Consider the following 14,299-nt stretch of genomic DNA (forward strand, 5'->3'; position numbering starts at 1 on the left):
CCCGTATTCTAACAATTCTATAGGTTTCAACTTGTACTGGAATTTACAGTTGTCTGGTATGCCTTTAATGGCTTTGCGTGAAAGTGGTACTCATGGGCGCTCATGGGTACAGAAAGTGGAGATTTCTGAATCCGCATCACTTGGTGTTTTGGATCAAAAACCTGTACACCATCAAATCTATATTCCAACCGAAATAAGGTTTTCAAACAGAAATATATGTAGAACTGCTAGAGAAAAAAATATCTGGAACGTTATATGTTACGATTTCAAATGCAAAATCTTCTTAACATCAAAAGTGAAAAATATGTGTGTAGATTCAAAATGACTAGTTTGAATTCAATCCCTAAGGAGAAAACATAAAAATAACTAAACGAGTTACTTCTTGCGTTTTTTCTTATTCTTGTCTTGATTCTTAAACAAATTAATGACAGGGATATCATCTTCTGAATCAGAAAAAAGATGTGAGCTTTGAGTGTTATCATAATTTTTGAGCATCGAGATTAAACGAGCTTTTTTTTGAAGGGGTTATAGGCTCATCTTCAGCTCCAGAGCACTCAACAAAATTCAAAATGATTCCCATGTTTCGTTTTTGCATAAAAATAAAGTCAAAATAAGTAAGGGTCAGGGAAAAAAATACAAAATATAAGTAAAATATTTCAATATGGCTTACTATAAGTGCAGCTTGGATTTATTCTCCTTCGATAAAAGCTTTGGAAGGAACCCTAGGAAAAAAATTAGCAACTCGTGTGTGAGACACTTTCGAAAACCAATCCATGTACCCATCCTTGCAATCCCATGGGTTTATAACCCTGGATTTTAAAATATGATCGGGTATCAAACTTTTTTCCCATACACCCCAATTATGCTCGTTCAAGTATGGATAGTAAGACCTGAAACTTTTAGGTTTCGAGACTGTTTTTGTTAGAGCATTGCTCGGTCGACCTCGCATGCATTGCTATATCAAGCATGTTTGTCAATGTTAGTGATCAAAACTATAAGTCTTGATTTCTAGTCTACTATAGCTAAGTCTCGGACTAGGATAATAAGTGTAGTTGATCTCAAGGACTTCATGGAGATTCATCACACAAGTAGAAGAACTACTCAAGGAACCGGTGGAACTTCTCGACAAAAAGGTATGTGAAGACTTGAACTTACATATCACTCAAAAGTCTATCTATTCTATCTCCTACTTCTTGAGACAAAAAGTCGTATGCTATATATATAGACTTAGATTATACACATTTGGTATTTCGAGCCGAGTATACCTCGTCTATCTATATCTCGAAATATGTGTTGGTAATCTTTTCGCTTTGACCAAGTTTATCTTTACCTAGTGACGAAAGTCATGATATGTTTCAATCACTTTGAAAATTGCTTTGACGAGAAATGGTGTAACAACTATATAACGTCCTCTAAGAATGTTTTAATGATTGGAATGAGATTTTAAATTACATAACCAATGGTGGACATAAGCATTGTTGTGGAAACACATTTATGTATAAGTCATATTCCTTAAACCAAAGTTTTCGAACTTTATTGATCAAGAGAACCGGAAGAATGTCTTGTTTCCAAGTCCGCGAACTCTGTCCGCGAACTGCCGAACTTCTCATCCCGAGAAAATCTGCTGGAGTTGACAAACTAGTTGCGTGAGTACCAGTACGCGAACCGGAGGAAAGTCTTTGCCGAGATTTTCTGCTGGAGTTTGTAAACTCTGCCCGGTTGCTTAAGTCCGCGAACCTAGTGTGCGAACTTAAGAAGGTGATATATCTGAAGATGATTTCTGAACTTAAACTTATAAAGACTAAGGAATGCAATTTGCAAACCGTGGCTATAAAATTTCATGAACCGATTCAAGTGAATCAAATCATCTTTGCTTCAATTGTGTCTTGTGTAGTACATGAGATTTCCTTGCAATTGAACAACTCTCTAAACTAGTTCAATTGAGTCATTTGAACTAGTTATGGTGAAGAAGAACATGGTTGATATGAAATGCTCATATGGCTAACCTTTTGGTTAACTATTGTTGAACCAACAATGTACACGTTTGGGTATGGTTAATAAACCTAGAAGTGTGCATTTCATTTGTGTATAACAAGCTAAGTTTTCGATCTAACGGTTGAGAAATATTAGCTTGAATCTAGATCAGGTTTTCATCTAACGGTGGATATTGATTGCTTTGTAACCAAGGCAAAACCATGATTTGAAAGACTATATAAGGGGACATCTAGCAACTCTGCAAAACTATTCCCCACACCTTACGTGTGATACTAGTTGGCGTGCTAGAGTCGGTTCTCCTTTAACCTTTGGTTTTCTTCTTCTAAAACCAGGTTAAACGACTTAAAGACTTCATTGGATTGTAAAGCCAGACCGATACTACTTTTATCGTAGTTGTGTGATCTGATCTTGCATCTTGTATCGTACGAGTACAATCATATTGATTGGCTTTAGATTGATATCTCCGATAGGCAAGATATAAAAAGTAATCACAAACATCTTCGTCTCATTGTTTGTGCTTTCGCAACATCTTGTTTCGCTACCATACGATTAAGATTGTTGTGAGGTGATTGATTAATCTAGGATGTTCTTCGGGAATATAAGAGCGGATTATCAATTGGTTCATGTTTGCCTTGATTATATATCAAAAGACGGAACAAAAACTTTAGGGTTTTTCTGTGGGAGACAGATTGATCCTTTGATAGACTTGTCTGTGTGAGACAGATTTGTTTATTGTCAAAGGCTGCGATTTTGGGTCGTAGCAACTCTTAGTTGTGGGTGAGATCAGCTAAGGTAATCAAGTGAGCAGTATGCTGCTGGGATCATAGGCGTAAGGAGTACAATTGTACCTTGGATCAGTGGGAGACTGATTAGGGTTCAACTACAGTCCATTCCGAAGTTAGCTTGGAGTAGGCTAGTGTCTGTAGTGGATTAATACAGTTTGTATTCAATCTGGACTAGGTCCCGGGGTTTTTCTGCATTTGCGGTTTCCTCGTTAACAAAATTTCTGGTGTCTGTGTTATTTCTTTTCCGCATTATATTTGTTTATATAATAGAAATAATACAGGTTGTGCATTAGAATCAATCAATTGGAAATCCGATATTTGGTTGTAGATTGATATTGATTGATCCTTGGATATTGGTCTTTGGTACCATCCAAGTTATCTCTCTTTAATCGAGACTCGCAGTTTGCTTGAGTAAGATTAAATCGAGAGATTGAGATATAAACTCTTTGATATACTTTTCTCTAGATTGAGTCTGACTGTCTAGTTGATTCTCTAGAAAGTATATTGGAGTTTGTCCATACAAATTGCTAATCGAATTGTTGGGTGTGGTTGTTAGACCGCCGCTTTTTCAGTTTTATTCTTATCAAAGAAAACACCCCTAGGAATATCTTGGATGGAACCAAATTTCCTAAATACTGTATTTCGATTATGCCACTCAACAATCCCGAAACATCGAATCGCTCCAATGTAGTGACCAACTTGATAAACCAAACCATCTTGTATTGAGTTATATGGATCCCATGTTACTTTATCTTCCTGAAGGTCATCAAGTGCTTCACGCAACTCAACCAATTCAATTTTAAGGTTTATTTCCTGTTGAGTTGTTAGATCTGCTATGTACAAAGACGCTCGAGGTTGACATTCTTCATATCCACTATTTTTAGTATGCCTCTGAAGAGTCAGGAAGTGATCATTCAACCATACCTAGTGTAATTAGAATACATTAAATAGTTTCAACAGTAAATATATTGCAGAAAAATTAAAAAAAATGACAAATAGTTTCCTGAAGAACAGTCATACAACCAGCCATGGAATAAATCTCACTTCTAGAACCTTTCCCCAATTGATGGAACAAGCAAGCCAAGCAAGATGTGGCCCAAGAGTAAGTATTAACTTTGTCTAAATCTTCTAAACATTGTAAGAAATAAGCATAAACACTTCCACCTGATTTATCACCGTATATGATTGAGACGATTACATAAAGGAGGTATGCTCTAGCACATTGCTCCTTTCTTTTCTTATAATCCTTCTCTTTAATCTTGAAATTATCCCTTAACCAGTTAAGCTTTAACCTTTTTTCTAATTTTTTCGGGGTTCCACACAATGCCCCTTCTTGCTTAAGTTGTGCCTCAGTTTTTCCAAGAGTTCTTTTAATCAAATCATATGTAAATTTCCAAGTCATGGTCTTACCTGCATATGTTATATAAACTTCTTCTCCTTTAGAAGGTAACCCGGTGATGCGCTCAACATCCTCAAGTGTTGGAGTCATTTCACCAAAAGGTAGATGATAAGTGTTGGTCTCCGGATACCAACGCTCACAAAATGCATTAATAAGAGCCCGATCAATCTTATCATTGTCATACTTGATTAATGGATAGAAACCGCTGTTTTGCACATACTCTTGAACTTTTGAACATTCTTTATCAATTGGCCACATTGTTTTTACCATGTTTTGGTGTTGATGGAGTTTAAGCAACGGTCTTGGGTTTTTTCTTGGATTCTACGAAATAAAACAACAAATTATATACAATAGAGTAACTAACATTCACAAGAAATAAATTAGAATAAAATAAAATAAAAATTAACGTACCGAGATTTCCCATACTAGTCGTGAAATGTGGTCTTGATAATAGCATAGAAAATGTGGATCAATCGGTTGCCCGGGGATGTCACTTACTTCAACCACCATTTTTCCTTTATACTCCATATCACCATCCTTGTTACTATTCTTTTCATCATCATTATCATCTTTCTCGTTGTCATGCTTGTAGCTACTTATCTCTTCATCACCCTTATCACCATTCTCGTCATCAACCTCATCACTTTTTGCTCATGACTATACTTATTCTCATCGTATTCATCTCTATCACTCTCTTCCAGTGTATCTTTGTCAATTAATCTCATCCGCAACTTCTTTACTTGGTGGTTGATCACCCCTTCGAACTGAAGATCAAGCCATTCTAGTCGTTCTTTTTGTAAACCTAAAAAAATAACTGGGGAAATTAAATTATAAAAGGAATTCATTTCAAATTTACATTTTTAATTCATGTTTTTGCGAATTGATTACAAGATGACAAATAGGGGTAGTGTTAATCTAATTGATTAAACATGCACCCTTTCTTTTGGGTTAAAAACTAAATTATACATATGCCTTACATATATGCATATGATTTAGACAATTTATCAAACACATGGAATGCAGAATCCTAACACTAACACTTCAAACAAAAAAACTCTAATAAAACTTTTAAATTATAAACTCATTGTATACCTATTTGTCTATAACTAATAAACATAATGTCAACAACAAAAATCTTACCTAAACAGCAAAACCTCATAAAAACGAATTCTTCTCATTTGGGTTTCAATTTAAAATCTAAAAAATTTAGTATAACTAACCTTGAAATATCTTGTGAAGATGATTTGATTCTTTCTTCTTTAGTCCGTCCCATGATGATTTGATTGATTGATTTTTCGAATCAATTTTGAAAAAAAATTTAGGGTTTATAGCTACAGGGTGTGGTTAGCCGGTTTTAGAAAAATGGTTTGTGAAAATCGTTATAGAATCTAGTTTTAATAAGTGAATTAACTGAGTTGGATCGTCTGAACTTAACTCGCCTCTACTAGAAACCGATTTATGCTAACTCGGTGTGGGCTATGATATGGGTTATGGTTAATAAATTGGAAAATATTGTGGGCTATGGTTAAAAAGGGCTTTGGCTAATAAAAGTGTGGGCTATATTTAAGAGAAACCAAAAAAAAAAATACCCCACCCAATGACATGAAGGATTTTTTAAGAACTACATCATGACATCCCTAGCAAATCTTACTCTTCATTCAAAAGTTCAATAAATAATACTCCCTCCGTCCCCCTATTAAGTGACCTATTTACTTTTAGATTTTGTCCCATTGTTAAGTGACCTATATCACTAAACAAGGAGATATTTTTTAAATTATCCTTTTAATTGATTATAAGAAATATATGAAATATGCATAATTTGATAGGCATATTTATATTCGTTACATAGGTGTTTTAAAATGCTTTTCAATGGTATAAAGTTTGCGAACATCAATGGTGTAGTTTGAGAGATAAATCATTTCACAATTTCACTAATTATTATCTATAAGGGTATAATTGTAAAATATGTTTAAAAATATTCTTTTCCATTGCTTGCCTTAAAAATTGTGCAAATCTGAACTAGGTCACTTAACAGTAGGACGGAGGGAATAGGAGTTAACACTGTAATGAACATGGAATGTCATTGTTCAGCTAAACAAAAATCACAGGAGCAGTTGATATGTTTCAGAGGCAAAAATCTTAAACCTGACAGCTCTACTTGAGGTTCAGATATATTTCGGAGTTGTAGTAAAAAATGTAGTAGTAAAAGCAAATCTCAAAATTCTTTCTTATGTGCTGATTTCTCTCTCTATCTCTCTTAGTAAGCACGACCTGTTCTGTTGAGACTGACCATGCGCGCTGAAGCATCTCCTCTAGCCCCTGAACTTGTCTGATAAGAAGTTCTCCCGCATCCTGATAACGGTTGCTTTGGTAACCAGTTGAGTAACCACCTCCGCGATCTTGGCCTCCAGCTTGGATTCAATTCCTCCACAATCATCATATTGCTTACAATGCTGTGTACCTGGGCTTCGGACAGGTCAAACATGGATGTAAGCCAGTTCAAGCTCAGGGAGTTGTAAGATGAGGAGAAAGTGAACAAGTAGGTTCTAAGGGCCTCCTCCTTGAATTTTGTCTTGAGCATCTCAAGGATGCTTACTTGGTTTCTGTTAAAGTCTGCGGGCATCAACAATGATAAAGCTGATCAAAACCGAGAAACTTTGTGATTTGCTACACTACAACTAATATATGAGTTAAAACTTTGGAATCTCTGTACCTGTAATCACCCTTATCATACAAATGGCTATGCAATTCCTCCAAAACCTTATAAAATAGAGCTCCACGCAACTTTGTTAATTCATTACGAACATCTTGCAAAGCACCAACCTAACCACAATAACAGTTTCTAGATTACGAATCGGAGAAGACAAAAGAAACAAAGTTTTGGACTTCATGAGTTTATCAAAAAATTTGCGGAATGCATCAAGTGTTAAAATGATTTGGCTAAATTTTGTAAAAGACCCAAGCAGTAGTCCAGGACGAAATCTTAAACAGAGAACTCATAGAGTCAATGAACAATGACAGAGATGGTTTTACGAGTTTAACAAAGTTTTGGAAAAAGAAAGAAAAATGCTTTGATATTGGGAATGTATATAAGCTTTTGGACAATAATCATAAACTTTTAACCAACTAACCGCTTGAAGGCCCTCTCTCTCAAGCATCAATGTTGACTGGATAAGCAATTGAACCGCGGCATAGAATTGCTTTTCAGCAATAAGCTTCTCAATACGAGATGGAACCTGACCACATCAATAATAGTTTATGACGAATCATTTTCAAGATACAAGTATGAGAATATTAAAATGATTTGTGTTAGACATTATCAAATGGAAGTAAAACTGCAGAAGTGCAAGAAGTCCATTACATGTTTTAGGTTGGATAACTGAAAGCTCAGGTAGTTGCTTCCTATTCATAGGAAGCTAAAGAAAGAACAATGAGAGACTACAGATAGAGAATCACGGCAACACAAACCTTAGCTATGCCTTCAATTTGATCCAGCAACGAGATTATATGGCGCAATGTGACAGACCTAGACCACAACTGATGCAATTGCTTGTTACGGGTGCCAAGGCGCTTCTTTGCCTCTGCCAAGTCAACCTTTAAAATGGAAATACCTTCAGCCGATTCACTGAACAGTCGCAGGATCTGGAAGAAGAAAGTATATTAACTTTGTTCAGTAAAACTTCGTTAGTGATTAATTGACAGAAAAGAGGGTGTCAACTGGCTTTCCTAATACTAAGATACAGCAGAAAACGATAGTTCAAAAGAAAGATAGTTGAGTGTGTATTAGTTTGAGAGGGTGTGCATGTAAAAAAAAATAGTCAGTAATCCACTAGTATTAAAGAAAGAGAAGTTACAAAGTTGGGAATAATTCTGAATTGCTTTGTTAAAGCCACTATGATATGCATGCACAACTTCATCGACAACTTCCTCAACGACAACACTTTGTTCCTTCAAAGAGCGTACTTCTCCTTCGCGATCCTTTGATGTCAAAATATGTACCACTTGAGGTAATGAATCGAAACGAGCAGCTGCCCAGCTTTCATCTATTGAAGATATCTCGTCTTTCAGATACTGCGTTAATCAATAAGAAAACATTAAAAAGTCAGAAAGCTGTCATAACAACTTATACATACAAAAGCACTAGGTGCTGAGGAGCCAACACCAAACTACATTAGCAAGATTTAATTAGACAAAATAGGAAAGCCCACAATAACCTAAATAATTTAACCAATGTAATGTAGCTTTTATCTAACAAATTCAATGAGTTCTTATGGCATGAATTGCAGTAGAAAATTCTATCGTTTATACTTCTATTTGAAACCATTGTGGAGGTATTGGTAAAGCACAATGCACAATCATTGAATAATAACAGCAGGATATTGAAGGTCATAAACTGAAGTAAAGAGTGTACTTATCAGTTAGTTTAACGCTAAATTCATTAACTAAAACTAAAATTCAGTAGATTTACAGCTTTCTCAGAGGAAATAGGCAATCCATCAAAAATACCCATTTCGAGAAAATCAACAAAACACAGTTGAAATCATCAACCTGCACAAACATAACACTAACGTCAACACATAGTTACGCATGAAATTCACAGCAATTCAACTCCTGTAAACCCTAGATTCAACAAAATATCGGACGAAATAAAATTTTACGATTCTGAATAAGAAATTAATGAAAATGGATCTATCTGTATCAAAAAGTGGTAGAATAGATCTTGATATAATAATTTGAACAAAACTACAAGAGAGGAAGAGATCGTACCGATGGATCCACGGGAATTAGACTGCTTAGAAAGAGGAATTAGATAGTTTTAACAGAGGCGGGGATGAGTAGAATTTTTTCTTTTTTTTTTTCTTTTTTGAAAGAAACGGTTCTTATTTTATTAATTTTTTTTCTCTATCCTTCGGAAAAAATATCATTCCAATTCAATCTCAATAAGAAAATTACATAGCAGGCAAGCAAGCAACAAGCTGCGCCGCAATAACGAGGGTTGTTAATTTGTAATTGAGTGGCAGATGCCCACTTAATCTTGCGGAGTTTATTGCTTCAGCAACCTTAACTCGTCTCCTAAAACCGGACAAAAACATCCGCCCCATTGCGGTTGGGACGATTTGGCGCCTTCTTGTGTCTAAAGTAGCAATGAAGGGAGTTGGCAAAGATATGGCAACTTACTTGCAAGATTTTCAGTTTGGGGTGGGGGTTTCAGGAGGTGCAGAGGTAATTCTGCATGCTGTAAACAGGTTTGTTAGTAAGTTTCACTCGGATTCTAGCCTTACTATGTTGACTGTAGACTTCACCAACGCCTTTAACCTAGTTGATCGAACAACCATGCTTCTCGAGGTAGTAGGTTATGTCCATCTATATCGTTGTGGGTGGATTATCTATTTGGCCAGCCTGCAAGATTGTATGTGGGGGATTATCATATCTATTCCTATACATGGGTGCAACAAGGTGATCCTTTGGGTCCTTTACTGTTTGCTTTGGTTCTTCATCGACTTATAACAAATATAAATGAACAGTGCACATTATCCCTACAGGCTTGGTATCTTGATGACGACACTGTTATTGGTGATAGTGTAGAAGTAGCGAAAGCACTTGCTGTTGTTCGGACGGAGGGGCCTGGGCTAGGGATTATATTGAATATCAAGAAAATAGAAATTTTTTGGCCCTCTTGTGATGGACGGAGGATAAAGGATGGGATGTTTCCTTCCGAGATTTCGAGACCAGACAATGTAGTCAAATTATTAGGCGGTTCCGTCAGCCTTGATAGCCGGTTTGTGAAGGGACTCGCCATTAGGAGAGCATAGAAAGCCGTGGAGTTGATGCAGGTGCTATCCAAGCTTCGTTATCCTCAAAGTGAATTGTTACTCTTATGTGCATGTATGGGTATCTCCAAGCTTCTCTTTGGGCTTCGTATTTGTTGTCCAGAGTACACTTTGGAGGCGGTTGATATATTTGATAGAGGCCTGAGAGAGGCGGTAGAGGGCATTGTGGTTTGTGGAGTTCCATTCTTTGGGGAGTTACAGTGGAGGCTATCTACCCTGCCTATTCGATCTGGAGGACTTGGTCTATATACGGCTAAGGAGGCATCTCAATATGCCTTTCTGGCATCACGTGTGCGAGCTTGGGGCTTGCAGGATCACATAATCAGGGATAGTGGAGTGGAAGGTATGGATGGTATTTTTTATACGGCCTTGAAGACATTACAAGAAACTCTTCCCGATCAAGACCTTAGCAGCTTTACCAATAAAGACATCCCCCCCTAAAGCACAAAGTAACCTGACGAGTGGTCTTTTTGGTAAAGTGGTTAAAGATATGGATAGGGTTTATGAGTTATAGGTCTATTCTTAAGTACAGGTTAATGATTCCTTGCAAGCAGCGCACGCTCAAGATTTTTTTCTTGCTATTCCGATTGGAGGTCTTGGGCAGAAGATGTTCCCTGTAGAGTATAGGTCTATTCTTAAGTACAGGTTAATGATTCCTTTATACCCTTCTGATTCGCGTTGTCCTTCCTGCATCACAGGGTGCTTAGATGCATACGGGGAATACGCAGTCCATTGCAAGGTAGATCCTGGGTTCAAATATAGACACGATCATGTGCGAGATACCTTATATGATGTGTTATGGAGGGCTGGTATTTCAGCAAAGAAAGAAGCCGCTGTCAATTTTTTGACGGACCCACTTGAGGGGAGATCGACACTCAATCCGGCGGATGTTCTTATTTGTGGGTGAGATAATGGGAAACACGCATGTGTTGACCTTACTAGGGTTTCACCGTTAGTAGACATTGGACATGGTTCTTTTACGGTGGGACAAGCAGCTTTGATGGCAGCCTCAGGTAAGATAGCAAAACATGAGAAAGCATGTGCCGATAATGGACATGCTTTTATCCCTTTTTCTTTTGATACTTTCGTTTATTTGCCTCCAGAGGCGGTTGGACTTCTTACGAGGGTTCAGAAAGTCATGCACAGTAATGTCATGATCCCCGACTCGAGAGAGTTTGTTTTTAAAAGAATAGGTTTTGCAATTCAAAAAGGGCTTGCGGCGCAGCTTATTGCTTTATTAATTAACAAGGAGTTGTTCTGGGGTAGGTTACCCCACATCACCATTCATTATAATTACGTTTAGAGATTCAGGGCAGGAGTTGTCCCAAAATCGTGTTTGATTAAGTGTGTTTATCTGTAATTGTGTTTGGGTCGCCATGTTTGCTAATCCATCTGCCATTTTGTTAGCTTCTCAATAGATATGTGCTAGAGAGTAGGAACCAATTTGCTTGAGATGATTGCGAATTTCATGTACCATTGTGCGACTAACCCAAGGGGGTGTCGTCAATGTTGTTGTTGCTGAGTATAGAAACCAGGGCTATTGAGTCGGTCTCAAAGAGGATGTGCGTCCAACTTTGCACCCTCGCCATTCTTGTAGCCAGTAGAAACACCCACGTTTCTGCCACCATTGATGTGGTTGTCCCTATTGGTGTTGCCGTTTCCATTATCACTCCTCCATGAGTAGAAGGAAGTGAAAGATTAAAATGGGTTGATTTCTCTTTTTATTTTTCTTTATTTTCTCTAGGAAAATACTTGTCATAATTCTGCGTGAAAGAGAAAATTATGATGATTAGCACGTGAGAGATGATTAGGAAAGTATGTTTGAGATCTCGAGGAAGGTAACATTAACGGTCAACTTAAATCACAACATTCTTTCTTGGTGCAGGCCAAAAATAAAAAATTGTTTTGTTTTTTGTTTTTAGAAGGTTCCAACTCCAAAGACAATTCCCATGGAATTTCAGATAGAAAACACTGAGAAGCCAGGTAGATGGGCGTATATGTTTTGTCGCTGTTGTAAACGTGAAAAATATTGATGTTTTGCCGAGCAACAATGCCGTTTAGTGGTTGAGAAAATGTTATATGGAATATTTACTAGATCTTAACCCGTTCCGTAACGGCATGGGATGTTTTCTTTCTAATACGATATTGTTCACATTCCACTTTCTTCATTTTTTCATGAGTAACTATTTTGATATTCAAATAGGTTTTGGGCAGAAAAATAATGGGTTACCTGATCTTTTTATTTTTTACTTAAGCATGTTATTTCAATTTATTATCTGTACGGAGTAATAATGTTGTGCCAACATGGAAAAAAATAAAAAATACAGTAAATAGATATTTTCCCCATTTATTGTTCCATCACACCATAATTTTAAATTTCAAAAAGAATATTTCATCGAACAGTATATATACTTAAACTAACAATCCAACTCCATGATGTTTATGACTACAATTGGTTCCGAAATTATTGATAACCAAGGCTCTAAGGAGTGAAGCAAAAACCCATAATATTTTCCCTAATATAGATAAAAATTATTTATTTACTTTTTTCAAATGTGAGAGTTAAGAAAATGAAGAACCCTTGGTTTTGAATTTGCATAGCACAACATCTTTCTGGAATAGCTTATGGAAACTAAATGTGTCACAGAGAATTAAAATTTTTGCTTGGAAGTGTTTACAATGAGCTCTCTCAACAAATTTAAAACTGTCAAATTTTATGGATGATATTCATCCCAACTTCTCCTTTGGATGTAATGTCGTTGAGTCTGTAGAACACTTATTTATATGACGCCCTTATTCTAAGACAGTGTGGGCTCTACAACCATCTCCTGTTACTTTGAATTTTCATAGCACAACATCTTTCTTGGACATTTTAAAGGAAGGGATGAGAAATAAAAACCCTAACCTACCTATAGAAATCTTGTTGACAAAGGCTTGGTTTATCTGGAAGGACAGATGCGATAGAGCCTTTAAACAAAAACAACAATCCAGTACTCAAATAAGTTTAGAAATACAAAGATTCCTGGACTTTTGGTATAAAGACAATATCCCATCTAGAAGTCTGACTTTGGATAAAAATAACTCTCTTAAATGGACTTTACCTAGGAAACCGCAGTCTAAGCTCAACATAGATGCATCTTGGATTTCTTTGAACTTGCCTGCAGGTTTTTCTTTAATTTATAGGAATTATGCAGGAGAATTTGAACTTGGAAAAGTAGGACCAATCACAGCTGCTACCTATGAAGAAGTGGAAGCCTTAGGATTGCTTCAAGGAGCGCAATGGGCAGTGGAGGAAGGAATGACGGCTTTCACAGTGGAAGGAGACTGCAAGAATTTGTTTGATTACTTGAATGGGAAAGCTTCTCAACTGGAATGGCAGAATCAAACTATTTTGTATAAAGTTAAAAGGACTTTTAATTTGTGTAAAAAAAATTAGGTTTTTATTTTGTTACAAAAACTACCAACAAAGTGGCGGATATTTTGGCAAAGGAAGCCAAGTCTTTTAGGGATATCCTCACTTGGAGGAAAACTCCACCTTTTTGTATAAACTATGTCCTAGAAGTGGATAAATCAAATGTTGGGGTGGCAGTTAATCCCCTGACATTCGATGGATCTACTCTTCTTGATGTAAGGGTTACTAACTCCCAAAGTTAGTTGGTTTGGAATGCACGTAACTTACAAAAAAAGAAGAACCCTTGTCTATTGGAAGGCTAAAATATACACATGTGAGCTGAAAAAATAAACTTATAAAAGTAAATCAAAATATGTGTAAGATTCTTTCTCAATCATATTGATAACATAAAATTGAAGAAATTTGTGGATAAAACGATTTCACACCAACTGTGCTAAGTAGTGCATGAATGACATTCTCACATCTAGTGTTACTCAAGTAATTTGAAGCAATAAAGAGCATAGTCATATTGATATTTGTATCTACATAAATTCAACTAACCTTTTGAAGAAAAATTATTAGTTTCAAAGTAGAGTCGACACAAACTTCTGTCGCCTTCAATGTCTAGAATACACACTAGGTTTAATCGGCCTTGAGATTAAACAAATACCTCGACATTAGTCAACTAATATCTACAAATAAGGGATCGAAACAAAGTGCTAACGGGAAAAATGAGAGACTAACATCAGTGTTACAAAGAAAATACCTTATATATATCAAATTTTGTTAACCAAACATGTATTCAAATTAAAAAGTCATCAACATAACACAAAATATAAAAGAACCAAAGTTAAATCAATAATTGCATAAACAAAACTTATAAGAGAATTTTGTAATT

At 36.3% G+C, this 14,299-nt stretch overlaps 2 protein-coding genes across 5 annotated transcripts; both read right to left on the reverse strand.

Moving 5' to 3' along the window:
* Positions 1-3,332: 3,332 nt before the first annotated feature.
* On the reverse strand, positions 3,333-4,437 carry LOC113272889 (protein MAIN-LIKE 1-like). Its single transcript, XM_026522679.1, has 2 exons — positions 3,793-4,437; positions 3,333-3,704 (listed from the first exon to the last, which is right to left on the reverse strand). Exons 1-2 carry the CDS (start codon positions 4,435-4,437, stop codon positions 3,333-3,335), a joined length of 1,017 nt encoding a protein of 338 aa, XP_026378464.1.
* Positions 4,438-6,241: 1,804 nt separating this feature from the next.
* LOC113276213 (exocyst complex component SEC8-like) lies at positions 6,242-9,042 on the reverse strand. 4 transcript variants are annotated; one of them, XM_026525789.1, is made up of 7 exons: positions 8,947-9,042; positions 8,648-8,727; positions 8,034-8,250; positions 7,648-7,821; positions 7,311-7,415; positions 6,893-7,002; positions 6,242-6,792 (listed from the first exon to the last, which is right to left on the reverse strand). In XM_026525789.1, the coding sequence occupies exons 3-7, from the start codon at positions 8,094-8,096 to the stop codon at positions 6,786-6,788; spliced, it is 459 nt and encodes a 152-aa protein (XP_026381574.1). In that variant the 5' UTR covers positions 8,097-8,250; positions 8,648-8,727; positions 8,947-9,042; the 3' UTR covers positions 6,242-6,785. The 4 variants fall into 4 exon arrangements, with proteins under 4 accessions (XP_026381574.1, XP_026381577.1, XP_026381578.1 ...); XM_026525792.1 differs by having other exon boundaries at positions 8,591-8,727; XM_026525793.1 differs by having other exon boundaries at positions 8,686-8,727; positions 8,947-9,027.
* Between the last annotated feature and the right edge of the window lie 5,257 nt (positions 9,043-14,299).

This window comes from Papaver somniferum, chromosome 4, assembly GCF_003573695.1.
Source record: "Papaver somniferum cultivar HN1 chromosome 4, ASM357369v1, whole genome shotgun sequence".
NCBI classification, from domain to species: Eukaryota; Viridiplantae; Streptophyta; class Magnoliopsida; order Ranunculales; family Papaveraceae; genus Papaver; species Papaver somniferum.

What these genes read in the sequence shown, in the direction of transcription:
- LOC113272889 (XM_026522679.1), bottom strand. Translation starts at nt 4,437, where the DNA reads ATGTGGCCAATTGATAAAGAATGTTCAAAAGTTCAAGAGTATGTGCAA. An exon ending in CCATGGCTGGTTGTATGACT is followed by an intron (nt 3,705 to 3,792) that starts GTTCTTCAGGAA and finishes TAATTACACTAG; the next exon opens with GTATGGTTGAATGATCACTT.
- LOC113276213 (XM_026525789.1), bottom strand. Translation starts at nt 8,096, where the DNA reads ATGAAGTTGTGCATGCATATCATAGTGGCTTTAACAAAGCAATTCAGA. An exon ending in TCAGAATTATTCCCAACTTT is followed by an intron (nt 7,822 to 8,033) that starts GTAACTTCTCTT and finishes TTCTTCTTCCAG; the next exon opens with ATCCTGCGACTGTTCAGTGA. An exon ending in AAATTGAAGGCATAGCTAAG is followed by an intron (nt 7,416 to 7,647) that starts GTTTGTGTTGCC and finishes TGATGTGGTCAG; the next exon opens with GTTCCATCTCGTATTGAGAA.